We start from the raw sequence: 15,767 nt of genomic DNA on the forward strand, positions 1-15,767 counted from the left end.
TCACTGACAACACTCAAACTTTCTGGAAAAAAATTGCAAGGAATGGATTTTGAGAGACATTCGACATGCCATTCTGCAATAGTTTTCAAGTAGTTCTTCTACAAGTGTTTCATAATTTTCTACTTTCTTGTTCTCTAAAAACTCCAAAACAATTCTTTTGAAAAAACTCCACGCAGCTTAGTCAACATTATTTAAATTTTGATCAAACTGTTGATCACTTAGTAGTTTTCTAATTCGTGGTCCAACAAATATACCTTCCTTGAGCTTTGTATCACCTAATTGGAAAAACATGTTCAAGATATTTAAACGCATCACCTTCTTTGTCTAATGCTTTTACAAAATTTTTCATCAATCCCAGTTCAATATGTAATGGAGGTAACAAAATGTTTTTGGGAGTAACATGATATTCTTCACGTTAGCTTGAACTGGAATATATTTATCACTCGGAGGCCATTCTTTCACTTGATAATGGCTTTGTGTTGTCCTATTGTTCCAAAGGCAAAGAAAACAGCAAAACTTCGTAAATCCGCCCTGAAGACCTAGTAATAGTCCTATGACTTTTAGGTCACCACATATTTTCCACTTATACGTATTATAACTTATTGCATTTAGAATAAATGACATACTTTCGTGTTTTTCCCTCATGGCAACTGCATGTGCAAGAGGAATAGAGGGTCTTTTATGGAGCAGAACGGCTTTCAAACTTGTTTTAGACAAATCTATACATAAACACCATTTGGATTTACACAAACACACATTTTATCCAGCATAGTAAAAAACAAGGAACCTCATGGTTACGGTTCCTAAATATTGTAAATTTGGTTAGGGGCTAGTAAATTCTAGTGGAGGTCCCGAACTAGATCATTTAATTCAGGTTGTTCGATTGAATGGGGTATTCTTCCTTCATTTTCGGGAAAATAAGGACGGTCTTTTTCTGGCATATCATGGGAACCTGCCTGGTCATCATACATTTCCAAATCTTCCTCTCAATTTGCCGAGGGTGTTGGAACTGGTAAACCTTCTCCATGAAGAAACGGCCTTCTTGCAGAAGGAATATTAGGATATACAATTTTGTGTTTGCTCTTTCTTGAAAAACCAGACACGTTTGTCATGCAAAAGTAACAGTCGTTGTAATGACTTGTTGTTTCTCGCCAAATCATTGGAACTGCAAAAGGCATAGAGGAGCGTTTGCCATTCAACCAGTTGCTTAGATTTGCTGCACAGGTTTGGCAACATACGTGAGCAGCCCAATACCGATCTTGATCACCAACAACATATCCAAAATATCTATGGGAAACTACATTGGTCATTTGAATAATTGGCCATTTTCGCGATTTAGGAGTAAACTAGCCACATATATAGCAAAAACTATTTGTGGGATCAATGCAACCACGCTTTTGTACTTTGGACATTTTTGTACTGTTGCGTACGTCGAGCTCAAATATGTGATACTGCATTTACAAGAGTCAACTTATTTCATTCACAAAGATAACACTGTAAACCAATATTGATGATCCGATTGTCAACCTGCTTGTTTTATAGCGGTTCCGTATTTCTGGTATTTTCTGGAAACTTCGGGTATCGAAAGTTCGAGAAGCGGCGTTACGAGTCTCATATTTATACAGCGGAAGCAGATTCAAATACTGGGCAGAGCCGCTGTGTTGCCAGATTTCAAACAATTTTCTCAATTTAGGGAAAAAGAAAATTTGGAATGTTGTGTTCATAAAATTTTTGTGAAAAAATCAAAACTCAAAAATCTTATATGTTAGGAAATTTTCGTATTTACAGACCAAAAATTAACAAAGAATTGCGTTTGGCATTACAGTCGTAAATTGGCTGTAAACTAGTGATATTATTGAAAAGAGAAATTAAACTTTCTATGTTTTTACCACTTTTATTTGTAACTAACATTACAGTAGTTTCGTCCTATACGGACATTTTCAAACTTATACAATAAACTCAGTTTATTGTATATGATTTCCTACCACGTAGTAACGGCTACATCTATCAATTTATTGATATTATTGATTTTTCTGTATAGAATAAACCAACAGTGACTAATGTGATTATTTTTTCTTTTCCAGTTGGATATCATAACATCATGGCTGCAAACTTCAATATGACTGACTTAGAAGGCGATCCCCTCCATGATGATTATGAGAACGAATATGAGAAAAATGCATCCTTGATGAGAGTTCTGGATGTTTCATCCATGATAACGGCGTTGATCAAGTTCATTTTATGCCTATGCGTGATAGCAGCAGATATTTTTTTGATCTCCATCATCTGTAAAACAAAAAAACTCAAAACAAAAACAAATAGTTTTATAGTGAATTATGCCATTTTCAATATGATCTCTTTATTGGCTGCTCCATTATTCGGAATTTTGATGGAGATAACAGATTTTTACTTTGGACGATTTTACTGTATTGTTAAACAAATTGAATCGTCAAGTGTATTATTTTCTCACATGTTCGGGTTCGGACTGGCATTCGAATGGTTCTTCGGGGTTTTTGATTCATCTCCAGGAAAATTCCTCAGGAATATTCACAAATATTCCGTATATTTAATCTATGTGATTGGAACAATACAGTTTTTATCAACGGTTCCATTTTGTTTAACAGACGACTGGATTGTTAGACACATGATAGACAGAGTTACTTTTGTTGGAATTTGTGGTTTTCTTGGAGTTTGCAATTACTTTGCATACAAAAAAACTTCTGGTATGGATGATAACAAATATGCTCTCACTGCAGCAAATATTATAATATTTTTTTGGCTCCCATTGTATTTATACGATGAACTCTTCATTCACAATGACAGTAGCATGACGCTTTACTTCATCTTGAAAATCACACTTTTTATACCAGACTGGTTGGCGTACGGTAGCCCTATCATGGTTATTATTTCGTTGGGCAAATCTAATAAATATTTTCAGATGGCTTATTCTAGAGCATTCAAGAGGTCTGTCCGGAAATATGCTAGTGATGAGGATGGTTTGGATGAATCTGAAGACAACACCATCGGTGAAAATGGTACAAACGTTTATGATAACGCTACTCCGATATGAAATCTGTACGTTCAGAGAAATTAAATCATGAATTTAATTTGAAGTTGTTTTAATATTATCAATATATGAGATTTTTTTGTATACGAATATCAATATAATATATTGGAACGGTTATATTTTTAGAAGTGACTAATTTTTTGGCTTTCTACTACCCCATCTTGAAACAATAATTGTGGGAATCTTCCAAAAGAAGGAATTATTCAATTTCGAAAGAGGTAACTCTATACATGCAAAGAAGTAGGTAGGTAGGTAGGTCTAAAGTGAGTGGGTCTATTCCAACCTCCACCGCACCACATAAGGGTTCATTGTTGCTCACAATTATTCACACTCGGCAAAATTAACCTAGCTTCTTAACGAAGCCGATTAGTTTGTATGGTGAGTGGTCTTTCAGGTCAGATGGTGAGAGTACGGATCTGCCGAACTCAAAGAACCTGATTCGGTCCCCAGCGGGGCAGGCACAAAGTATATGCTCTGCAGTTTCATCATTTTCCAGACAGAGGTGACAAACACTATCTTCCGACAGTCCAAGTCTCTGCATGTGATGATTCAAATGACAGTGACCTGTAAGAAGGCCTGTTAGACATAGTAGTTTATCCCTACTGTAGTCCAACAACTGTTTGAAATCAAGCTTCGAAGGGTGAATGAACGCCTTGGAGTGAGCCAATTCTGGAAGATTCTGCCAAAAGTCCATAACTCTTCTTGCCATCCAGGTGTTAAGTGTTTGTTTGGCAAAGCCCAGAACGATGACCATGACAGGTTCTGGAAAGATGAAGCAGCTTGTAGCCTTCTCTTTTGCAATGGAGTTAGCAGCCTCATTGCCTTTCAGGACAGTATGGCCAGGCAAACAGACAAGAGACAATCTGTTGAGTCTTCCTATCGAGGAGAGTCTTTTTTGGCAGTTTGCTACCAATTTAGACGTTGTTCGGTGAAAGCCAAGAGCTTCCAACGCCGCTTGACTGTCCGAGAATATTTTTATCGACTTGTGAGTGAGGTTGGATTTATCCAAGGCAGTTCCTAGGCAGGTAGATAACTCTGTCCTGGGTCTGCGACTGAAAACACCTGCACCAGAACCGGAAGGTGTTTTTGATCCATCTGTGAACCAACAACTATCTGCTCTCAATATTTCCTCCTTCCGCAGGATCCAGTTCTCTCTACTCGGGAATAGTACTTTACAAGTCAGTTAGTAGTTGACAGTTGGAGGCATAAAGTCAGAGGTCATTTCCAGAATGCCGTGACTTCCAGTGTCAACCAACAGTCTGTTGCACTCTGCAATGAATTGATTTGTGCAATTGGCAATGTGAACAAGTCTGTATGCAGCTCATCTAGCCTCTCTTTCCAGAAAAAAGTGGAGAGGAGGTAGATCAAGAAGGATCTCCATGGCCGCTGACGGTGTGGTACTGATATCACCACTGATAGCCAGACAAGCCTGTCTCTGTAAGCCAGAAAGCTTCGCTTGGGCCGTTTTCTGTAAAGCCTTCGGCCACCAAGCAATTGCACCATACGTGATCATTGGTCTGACAATCATTACCTAAATCCAATGGATTTGTTTGGGACCTAAACCCCAAGTTTTACCACAAATCCTTCGACATGTTCATAGAGACAGTCTGGCTTTGTGTAATTTTTTTTCCAAGTGAGCGTTCCAGGTGAGTCTTTTATCAAGGACAATGCCAAGATATTTCACCTCCGTTCCAAATGGAATGACCACACCATTGAGGGAAAGTGGCGTTGGATCGTCCAATTTCCTTCTCTTGGTGAAGGGGATTAGCACAGTTTTGCTGGGGTTGACTGCTCCCTCAGGCACCAATTGTGAACAACGTCCAACGCGCTTTGGAGGATATTACAAGCTATCCTTGCCACGTGGACCTTGCCAGGATGACAAGGTCATCTGCATAAGCTTTCAGATCAACTTTTCTGCTGTCGAGGGCATCAAGAAGACTATCCACCAGGAGCGACCACAGAAAGGGAGATAGTACCCCACCTTGAGGGCAGCCCCTGGTGACTCTGAACCTGATAGCCTCACCTTGAAGAGTCGTAGTTGCAGTTCTGTTTACTAGCATGGCATAGATTCAGCCAGTTATGGTCGATTCTATACCCTTTCTAGTCAGAGACAATCCTATAGATTTAGGTAGTGCATTGTCAAATACTTCTTCAATATCAAGAAATACATCAACCGCAATCTCCTTGTTGTCAAGAGATTGGGAGATTTTCTCAACGAGGCAAAGAAGTAACTTTCAGATACAAACTGGAAGATTCCCACATTTTTTTTATCAAAATGGAGTAGTAGAATGCCAAAAACTTTCTTTCCCAAAAAAGATAATATATATTATATCAATATCCATTTACAGAATTGAATAAATTGATTAGACAATAATAACCCACCTATATTCAAAGGATTATCTTCAAAAAATACAAAAATAGTTTTTGGAATTCTACTCAAAACAGTGGTGGTTAATACACTTATGATATAAATATTAAACTGATTATGTTTAAATCGAGAGGGGGGTATCTACCTTTCTCTGGAAGATTCCTTCATTTTTTGCTTCAAGATGGAGAAGTAGAAGGTCAAAAACTTTCTTCCCCAAAAATGAATCTCTCATAAAAATATACCCTTTTAATTTATATGAAATAACATCCATTATGTAATGAAAAATTGGCAGACTGCAGCATGACCTAGTCATCTTAGTAAAGTCCACGTCGGGTAGGGTAGCTTGTAATATCCTCCAAAGCACGATGGACGTTGTTCATAGTTGGTGCCTGAGGAAGCAGATGCCTGTCAACCCTAGCGAAACTGTGATAATCCTCTTCACCAGAAGGAGGAAATTGGACGATCTAACGCCACTTTTTCTCAATGGTGAGGTCATTCCATTTGGAACGGAGATGGAATATCTTGGCATTGTCCTTGATAAAAAACTCAGCTGAAGTGCTCACTTGAAAACAGTTTTACACAAAGGCAAACTGTCCCTATGGACATGTCTAAGAATTTGTGGTAAAACTTGTGGTTTAGGTCCCAAACAAAAAACATTGGATTTATGTGATGGTTGTCAGACCAATGATAACTTATGGTGTAATTGTCTGGTGGCAGAAGGCTTTACAGAAAACGGGCCAGGCGAATCTCTCTAGCTTACAGAGACAGGTTTGTCTGTGGTGCCATCAGTACCACACATCAGCTGCCAAGGTGATCCTTCTAGATCTACCATCTTTCCACATTTTTGGGAGAGAGACTAGATGGACTGCATATAGCATATTGCACATTGACAATTGCACAAATCGATTCAATGCAGAGTGCAACAGATTGTTGGTTGACACTGGAAGTCACAGCATTCTGGAAATGACCTCTGACTTTATGCCTCCAACTGTCAACTCAGAACTGCCTTATAAAGTACTGTTCCCGAGTAGAGAGGACTAGATCCTCCGGGAGAAGGAAATATTTAGAGCAGATAGTTGTTGTTTCTCAGATGGATCAAAAATACCTTTCGGTTCCGGTGCAGGTGTTTTCTGTCGCAGACCCAGGACAGAGAAATCAACCCGCCTAGGAACCTACGCTATTGAATTATGTGCGGAGAGATTGGTATAATCCAACCTCATATATACACAAGTCAATAAAAATATTCTGGGGCAGTCAAGCGGGGTTGGAAGCTCTTGGCTCCTACCGAGCAATGTCTAAATTTGTAGCAAATTACCAAAAACGACTCTCCACGATAGGAAGACTTAACATATTGTCTCTGGTCTGGATTCCTGGCCATACAGGCCTGGGAGGCAAGGATGCTGCTGACTCCCTTGCACAGGAGGGTGCTGCAAGCAGCTTCATCGGTCCATAACCTGTCATTGGTATCGCTTTAGATTAAACACTTGAATGGAAAGAATATTTATGGATTTCTGACAGAATCTTCCAGGATTGGCTCACTCCAAGGCGTTTATTCACCCTTTGAAGTTCAATACCAAACAGTTGTTGGACAACAGTAGGGATGAACTACGATGTCTAACAGGCCTACTTACAGGTTACTGTCATTTGAATCATCATATGCAAATACTCGGTCTGTCGGAAGACAGTATGTGTAGCCTCTGTTTGGGAAATGATGGAACAGCAGAGCACATACTTTGTGCCTGCCCCGCTGGGGACCGAATCAGGTTTTTAGAGTTTGGCAGAGCCGTACAATTACCATCTGACCTTAAAGACCATACGAACTAATAGGCTTCGTTAAGAAGCTGGGTTTATTTGGTCGAGTGTGAATAGGTGTGAGCCACAATAAACCCTTGCGGGTTGCGGTGTTTTTTATCGACCTTTTTTTGGGTATTTGTTAACTTCCACAATCTAAAAAATATAAAAATCACAATGGAGAACTTTATACAAGAGTAGAAGGGCAAACTTTTTAGCTTACCTCGATAAGTTACTGCGTAAAAATCAAAGTATTTTTTACAAAGAAAAATCTTCTGTTTATCAGTAACCTGTCGTATTTAACAATTTTGCCTATCAAAAAAAAATTGTTAAGAAATAATACTTATCTTTTACGTTTCAGAGGCCAAAATCTGCCTCCGTCTTCAGAAATGGATAAAAAATTCGAATATATTCGCAGTTATTCCTTTTTTGATAGTTCTTTTCTTTACTTCTTCGACATATGTCAAAGAAGTTTTGAAATATAAAATTATGTCAATGTTGTTGATTTTCAAGTGAAACATTCGATGTAATACAAGGTATTCTCCGATATCAGTCTGTTGCCATTTCGCCACTATTCAAAGTTTTCTTCAGGATGGGTAGCCAAGTACGGTTAACGTTTCGCGTTAAGCAATTAATAATTTGAAGAAGATATGAGATTTTGCTTTCATTGTCGTGTTTTAGTCAAACATATTGTGGGATACCTAGGTAATGACTTATATATTTTACACTGACCATTATGCAAATTGTTCGGTTTAACTCGGGTTTACTCTAAATGAAAACAGAACAACATGCAGACCATACAAAATAAAATTCATGCAAAATGCGCAAAGACCAATGCGCGAGGGGTAGTCTTGTTCCTGCTGTTCGCGGTTGCGTACCGTACTAGTTTTTCCTGCGAAAAATACCACCTGCTGATTTGTAGGATTCATGATTATTTGAATCATCCTCAATTGGTAACGTTCCTGCATATAGAAACATTTGAATTTTGGAATTGATTGTGGGTTTCATAGAGATATTTTTGTGATTCAATCCAAAATTCAGTTCTTAGAGGATTTGTGAAGTGGTTCCAAATTCGCAGTGCTGCTGGTCCGGTAGTTCTGTTCACTATAGATTATAAGGACTGGATAAAAGGTGGGTCCTAATACCCTCACTGTCCTGAGGCTATACTATCCTTTATCCAATTGAGGGGACCACTCGAGAAGACTATCCTACATGGTGCCCTGGTCCGAATCATAGCAACACCATTGAACTATCATATAGGATGTCCCAAGCTGAATCTTAGCTTACCATTGATCCATCATACAGGATGTCCCAGCCTGAATCTTAGTTAACCGTTGATCCATCATACAGGGTGTCCCAGGGGGATTGCACTCGAGAAATCTTTCATACATGGTGTCCCAGCCTGAGTCTTAGCTTTCCGATGATCCATCATATAGGGTGTCCCAGGGGGATTGCACTCGAGAAGTCTATCATACAGGGTGTCCCAGCCTGAGTCTTAGCTTTCCGATGATCCATCATACAGGGTGTCCCAGGGGATTGGACTCGAGAAGTCTTTCATACATGATGTCCCAGCCTGAATTTTAGCTCCCAGCTTTATTCAACCGACCGTCGTGGGATAGCACGCAAGTTATTTTTTGCTCAAGTTGTTTTTTTTTATATACTGGCTATAGTTTTTTTATTAATAGTAAGGGTATAATATTAGCGTTTTATCGTAATCCTACATCATTATTTTCATTTTCTTGCTTTGAAGCAGAAATTAAAGTTGTATATACAGTGAGACCCATTTTTAATGGAAACACCCCCCTAAAAATTTGAAGTTGTGAACCAATTTCAATATTTTTTTTTTGAAATGTCAAGTACTGAAAGGTCTACCTTGGGAAAGAACTTGAAATGTTTATTGAAGTTTCAGGGCATCCTACGATATTTTTTCTTGGTCGAAAATCGGGATTTTTTATTAGGGATTTTTTTATTGAAAAAAATCACTACGCCACTGGATTGAGAGTGCCTCTAAACAGGTGTGACCAAAATTTCATGAAAAAATATTCATTTTTAACAAAGTTATGACAACTCAAAAATTCGAAAACTCATACAGCTAACAGTTACAAAAAACACCTTATATTAACAGACATAGCCATGAGAATATTTTTTTTTATGATTCCAACAATAAAGTGCCGCCAGATGAAAAAAAAACTAATAGCGTAAATATTTTTAATGAAAATAACGGAATTACATTCAAGTTTTCACGCAGATTAACTAAGACCTAATATTTCAATTTAAATCTTAGTTGCCATGGAAATGATATTACAGTTTGACACTTGTGAAAGTGTCAAACTGTTTTCCTGCAGCTGAAAAAGCAAATGCGCCACTGGAATCAATGAAGTCGCCCCGGAGCGCCAATTAATTTTTTTTGTTGTATTTATTTTATTTTTATCGTTGTATTAAATTCTGTAATAAAAAAAGTGTACTATTGTCAACAATATTCACCTTACAGTTCTTCGAATTATTTTGTGTCATGGCTGCAAGATTGAGCGAAAGAGAGAAAATTGAAATTGTACGCCTTTCGGGAGATGACGTTAGAAGTGCTTGAAAGGTTTGTAGAGTATTTAATGGGAGACATCCAGATTGTCCCCGTATTAGCTGTGGTACGGTAAATAAAATAAATAAAATATTCAATGAAACTGGTGCAGTATCAAAAATGATGTTGAAAAGTAAAGACGAAACAGGAATGACAGGAATGATCAAATCATTTTAGATTATTTCAGTATGCCAGTATGAGGAATGCCAGTATGAGGAATGCCACTTTAGATTTGAATATTCCACGAGAAACTATTCGGAGATGTCTCAAGGCGAAGAATATTAAACCTTTCAAGCCAAAGTTTTTACACACACTTCAAGAAGGCGACGAAGCAAGACGCCTGGAATATTGTTTATGGGCCCAAGGGGAATATTTAAACAATAGAAATTTCCTAAAAAATATTTTATATACCGACGAAGCCACTTTCACTACAAATGGAGTAATGTCATCACAGAATTGTCGCTATTGGGCAGGGGATAATCCTAACTGGGTAATAAACTATAAAAGCCAGTAATTCCAAAAAATCAACATCTGATGTGGGATATTGAACGAACGAATTATTGGTCCTTTCTTTTTTGAGGAAAACATTAATACGCAGAGGTTTCTAGAATTTTTAAACCCAGAGTTGTGGGATGCTATTCACGAGCTGCCAATCAATGAACGATCAAATTTAATTGTCCAGTTAGATGGGTGTTCAGTTCATTATGCCAGAGCTGTGAGGCAATGGTTTAACGAACATTTTCCAAACCGCTGGATAGGCCGTGGTAGTCCGTTTATAGAGTGGCCACCCAGATCTCCAGACCTCACAGTTTTGGACTTTTTTCTCTGGGGACTTCTCATACAAAAGGTTTACAAAAACCGCTCAAGGGATGAAAATGAACTTTGTGCAAGAATTCGACAGGTATGTGCAGATATTAACCCTCAAGAACTAAGGAACGTAATCAGAAACATTCGTAAGCGCTACGACACATGTATTTAAATACGTGGTGGATTAATAGAGGCTACTAGAATATGAGTTAGAATTAATTGTTGCACTGAACCAAAACATTTCAATAATTAGTTATTAGTTACGTTCATTAAAATTTTTTGCTTCATTGTTAGTTGAATTGTGTGAATGCAATTCCGTTATTTTCATTAAAAATATTTACGCTATTTGTTTTTTTTTCATCTGGCGTCACTTCATTGTTGAAATCATAAAAAATGATATATTGTAACTGTTAGGCTGTGTGAGTTTTCGAAATTTTGAGTTGTCATAACTTTGTTAATAATGAATATTTTTCTATGAAATTTTGGCCACACCTATTTAGAGGTACCCGGAATCCAGTATCGTAGTGATTTTTTCAATAAAAAATTGCCAATAAAAAATCCTGACTTTCGACTAAGAAAAAATATCGTAGTATACCCTGAAACTTCAATAAACATTTCAAATTTTGTCCCAAGGTAGACCTTTTAGTACTTGACATAAAAAAAATGATTAAAATCGATTTACAACTTCAAATTTTAGGGGGGTGTTTCCATTAAAAATAGGTCACACTGTATATGAACATTTTTTAAAACGCATTATATCTGATTCTTGCGTACTGATATTCAGTGAATATTTAATTTCTGTCATGGAACAATTCAAATACCTACGTCACATGGTGTTGGATTTTATTACTATCGATAATTAGGTTAATTTAGAAACGGATCAGATTTTGCTGTCTATGCCTATGTTTATACTTATGCTAGTGCTTATTGATAACTGGTCGTATAACTATTGAAGGCGGTCAGTTTTATGCGTATGCTATTGATAATTATTATTTTTTTGGTTAATAGTTAATATTCTATTGCACTTGCCTTATCTGTTTATTTGTTTTATTGAGAGCTTGCACTCTTTGCTTGTACTAAAGTTATTAGTTTCTTCAATTGGATGAATTTTGGAAGAGTGAATAGTTATTTGATTGCATATATTTGATTGCTTAATTTGCTCATGGGAATTGCTGATAATTAAATTTTGGAATAAAGAACGTTTGTTGTAGAGTCCAGTGGCTTCTGCAATATTTTCTATATTGATCTTCATTGCGAATATATTATATTGAGGTACTTGGCATTTTACAATTTACCTGGCGCCCATTTAAAATCGAATCAACTCACAATAGTTGGGAACCCCACCCATCTTCACTGTTAGCTAAATGGCAAATACCCATCTGTCATATGATATATTGACAGGTGATCACGTGTCCTTTGCGTATAGTTCGAAGGTGACAACCTAACTGTTTCGAAAGGGCTTTTTTTCCAGTTCGGGTCTGAAAGTTACTTCTTTGCATAATCTACACATCTTTGTATAGAGTTAATTTTTTGAAATTGATTGTTTTCTCCCTCTCTTCTGAAGATTTCAATATTTTCATTTGTATGAAGAAGCAGGGGTATGACAGACATACAGGATCGATAAGCATGAGTTCAACTATAGATCGAATAAAAAATGTTGGTTCCGCTCTGAGCACTGCAGAAAAACCACTCCTGAAGGATGTAGCACGAAAATAGAAAGAAATTGAGAAAGTCACTTTAATAATAGGTCTCGAATAATTGAATCCCGATTGTGGATTGCGAAGGTCTTTAGAAAAACATTATATTCAAGTGGCAAATTATTTTCATTTGGGATAAAACGTTTCCTGTGGGAGAGAAAATAATAACAGACAGCAGTAACAATTTCCGTAAATTACCTTTTTGTGCTCATCAATTGGTACTGTGTAGGTTTTGAAGCAGCCATTAAACTGTTTAAAGTGCGTTATGATTTCAGTACGGTTGACAGCGTTTGAAAGAATTTGTTGTGGCTGGTTTTCCAATTGTACGAGTAGGTACGTATTTGCTGATTTGTTCGATACTTTTTTAGTAAGCTAGTTGTAAGTACGTTTGTCACGTACGAACTGAAAGAAGGATAGATTTGATTACCGGGTGAGACATAATTGAGGTTTTTGCATTCATTTATGATTGAGTTTCATTTTACCAAATATTAATTTGATTGGAAGGACTGTATTTTCAAATTGCAAATCATATCGATCAAAACTAGCCGAGAAAAATCTGTTGAAAATTGTGGCACGTTCTTTTTTACTTCCAAACATCCTTTTTTTTTGTTGTTCTAACGAGTATTGTGAAACCATTTGTTGCTTGAGATAACCCAACAAGACGCAAGATTCCCACCATTTCTTACCTCAAGCAAGTCTGTAGAATATTTCTGCCAGTGGGGGCAAGTTGAATGGAAAGAACCTGAAACGATGTTACATATAGTTGTAACGATGTTACAAATATATTCAATACATATAGATTATCATAATCTCACAAACTATACCAAATGATTCGATCTCCACAAACTTTATTTCCAAGAATATCACATGTTCCATTATTACAGTAACTTTTTCGTAGTCAATAACATACTGAAAGTTATCTTTTTATTATAATTTTTATATACCTCACGTAAACATCCGTGAAAACTACTTTTCAGGTACTTACTCAATCATGATTACCTAGACCATATTATATAAATCAATAATGATACTTCTACGAAGAGTCTGATAATATCGGTTTCCATATTTTCAGAAATGAGGATCCATTTAAATCTAATCGGTCATTCGGTGAATTTTTGAATTCTCAAGTTTAATAATTTCCATTGCTTGCAGATGATTCAGCTTCCAACCTTCATTTAAAATGTGAAAAATTTGGAAATCTTTGTTAAATATATGATTTTTCTCTGAAATATGATTTGAATGTGTCGAACTTGTTTTCTTATTCACATAGCTCATATGATGTTCCTGGATGCGATTCCTGAGTGTTCTGCCGGTTTGACCAATATATACCGCAGGGCAAGTTCCACAATTTGATTTATATATTCCTGATTTCTCGAATCTCGATGTTTTATCTTCATTGTTTTCAATTGACTTTCCCAACAGAAAAATATTATAATTTCCAAATTTATTTTTTCGATTTTGTCAGTTGAGATAGAAAATTATATTCATGTATCTCTGTAACAAATCGTTCAAAACTTGCGTTCAAGAGACAAAGAGGGTATTGTTCCACCAACTTTTCTGCTGATATACAGGGCTTTTTACGATGACCGTTAATTAGCCGTTTCTGATAAACTATTGGAATTCTTTGAATGGTTACTTGTCAAGACTCAAGAGGAGGAACATTTCCTCGACAATATCATATAGACAGATGAGGCCAAGTTCACAAAAAATGGAGTTTTCAATAGACACAACAGTCATTATTGGGCGCCAGAAAATCCCCATGTTGTCCGCCAAAGGGGTTTTCAAGAAAGATGGCAATTCAATGTATTTTGTGACATAAAGAATGAGTCAATTTTTCATATCGAGTTTTATGATGATAATTTGAATGCATCAAAATATGAAGATTTACTGAGGAATAAAATTCAAATGATTTTAAATAATAGACCAGGAAGATAACGTGTATGGTACCAAATGGATGGTTTTCCACCCCATAATTCTCATTCAGTCAGCGAAGCTTCAACCGAAATCTTCGAAGACAGATGAATTGGTAATAATGGACCTTTTCGTTGGCCTCCTAGAACACCAGATGGCAATCCATTAGATTATTTCGTGTTGGGTTTCATTGAAAATATGGTTTACTCTACTCCAATAACAACAATGGAAGATATGAAATCGAGAGTTACAACTGTTTTCAATAGTTTGAATCCAGACTTGATCAGAAGCGCTACACATGACAATCTTTTGAAGAGATTACATGTTTGTTTAAGTAGAGGTGGAGATGTGTTTGAACATATTCTGAAATACACTGACGATTAAATTAACTCATTAATTCATGGGTTTATTATTTTCAGTTCGTGTTTCAGCGTTAATAAAACTATTGTTGGAAAAGAAGATTCATTCGATAGTTGAGGAGTATTTTAATAATTATCTTTTCTTTTTGAAGACCCTGTATGAGGCAAATGAAAATATGACTCGGAGTGAAGATCCTCATAGTATCACTCCACTCCATTTCAAATTTGATCGTTTTAGTGCAAGAGAGTTCAAAATTATTAGCATTTATAAAAGTTCATGTTTGGTAAAAAAATATCGAAATTAATTTATATCTTCTAAACGGTAATAGATAGGTATAGGAAAATAGTATATGAATTTGTTGACAAAGTGATAATGAATCATAATATGATATTATATACGGGGTGTTTCATTTGAAAAATCAAAGAAGCCGCTACTTTATAGTAGAAGCGACAACGCCGCTTCGTCTAAAATATTTTAGGCGTGTAGATCATATTGACTTATGCATGCTGTGGAATTTTCACGTTGATCCGTTGAATAGTTTGCCAGAAACGGCTAATTAACGCTCATTATAAAAAGCCCTGTATTCAGTAATAACTGATTAGCCATACAGTTCAGAAATACATGCACACTCTTCAGAAATATCAGAAATGATTTTTTGTCCCATCTACAGTGTAGTACATTCATAGAGTGAATAGGTTTAATAATTTTCAAACAATCTGAATCTTTTCGGATATAAACTGATATGACTACAGAGTAGTTGTTGAAAAAATGTAATTGGAGGTTGACAATGGAGTGTGTTTCATAACATGTATCAATAATTTACAATCTGATACACATGTGAACATTCCTGTATTTCAGTCATTTACGAAAACAGACGTACACTTCCATGAGTTGCACTTTTTCGAATACTTACCTCGAGCGACAGCTCCGAACCCGATATTTTGCTTCGCGTTGATGGTTAGGTTAGATTCGAAGTGAGTGGGTCTGTTCGACCCTTCACCGCAACCTGCAAGAGTTTATTGTGGCTCACACCTATTCTCACTTGGCCAAACAAACCCAGCTTCTTAACGAAGCCGATTAGTTCGTATGGTGAGTCGCCTTTCAGGTCAGATAGTAAGTGTACGGCTCTGCCGAACTCTGAAAATTTGATTCGGTCCCCAGCGGGGCAGGCACAAAGTATGTACTCTGCTG

General features: G+C 36.7%; 3 protein-coding genes across 6 annotated transcripts in view; 2 read left to right on the plus strand and 1 right to left on the minus strand.

Moving 5' to 3' along the window:
- LOC111516783 (uncharacterized) overlaps positions 1-3,107 on the plus strand; it is a 29,280-nt gene extending 26,173 nt beyond the window's left edge. For both annotated transcript variants that reach the window (XM_074180322.1, XM_023170405.2), the window contains exon 2: positions 2,085-3,107. In XM_074180322.1, coding sequence (XP_074036423.1) covers positions 2,102-3,070 — 969 coding nt within the window. In that variant the 5' untranslated portion in view covers positions 2,085-2,101 and the 3' untranslated portion in view covers positions 3,071-3,107. The remainder of the gene's footprint in view (positions 1-2,084) is intronic.
- Positions 1-15,767, minus strand: part of AstC-R2 (Allatostatin C receptor 2) — a 649,221-nt gene that overhangs the window by 159,144 nt on the left and 474,310 nt on the right. The gene's annotated exons all lie outside the window — the stretch shown is intronic.
- The window catches only part of LOC111515617 (uncharacterized), a 77,630-nt gene continuing 74,392 nt past the window's right edge, over positions 12,530-15,767 (plus strand). Inside the window, exon 1 of the mRNA XM_074180334.1 lies at positions 12,530-12,638. The gene's annotated coding sequence lies outside the window, so the exon portion shown is untranslated. The remainder of the gene's footprint in view (positions 12,639-15,767) is intronic.

This window comes from Leptinotarsa decemlineata, unplaced genomic scaffold, assembly GCF_025532065.1.
Source record: "Leptinotarsa decemlineata unplaced genomic scaffold, Ldec_3_MD MMD2_tig00026294_RagTag_RagTag, whole genome shotgun sequence".
NCBI lineage: Eukaryota > Metazoa > Arthropoda > Insecta > Coleoptera > Chrysomelidae > Leptinotarsa > Leptinotarsa decemlineata.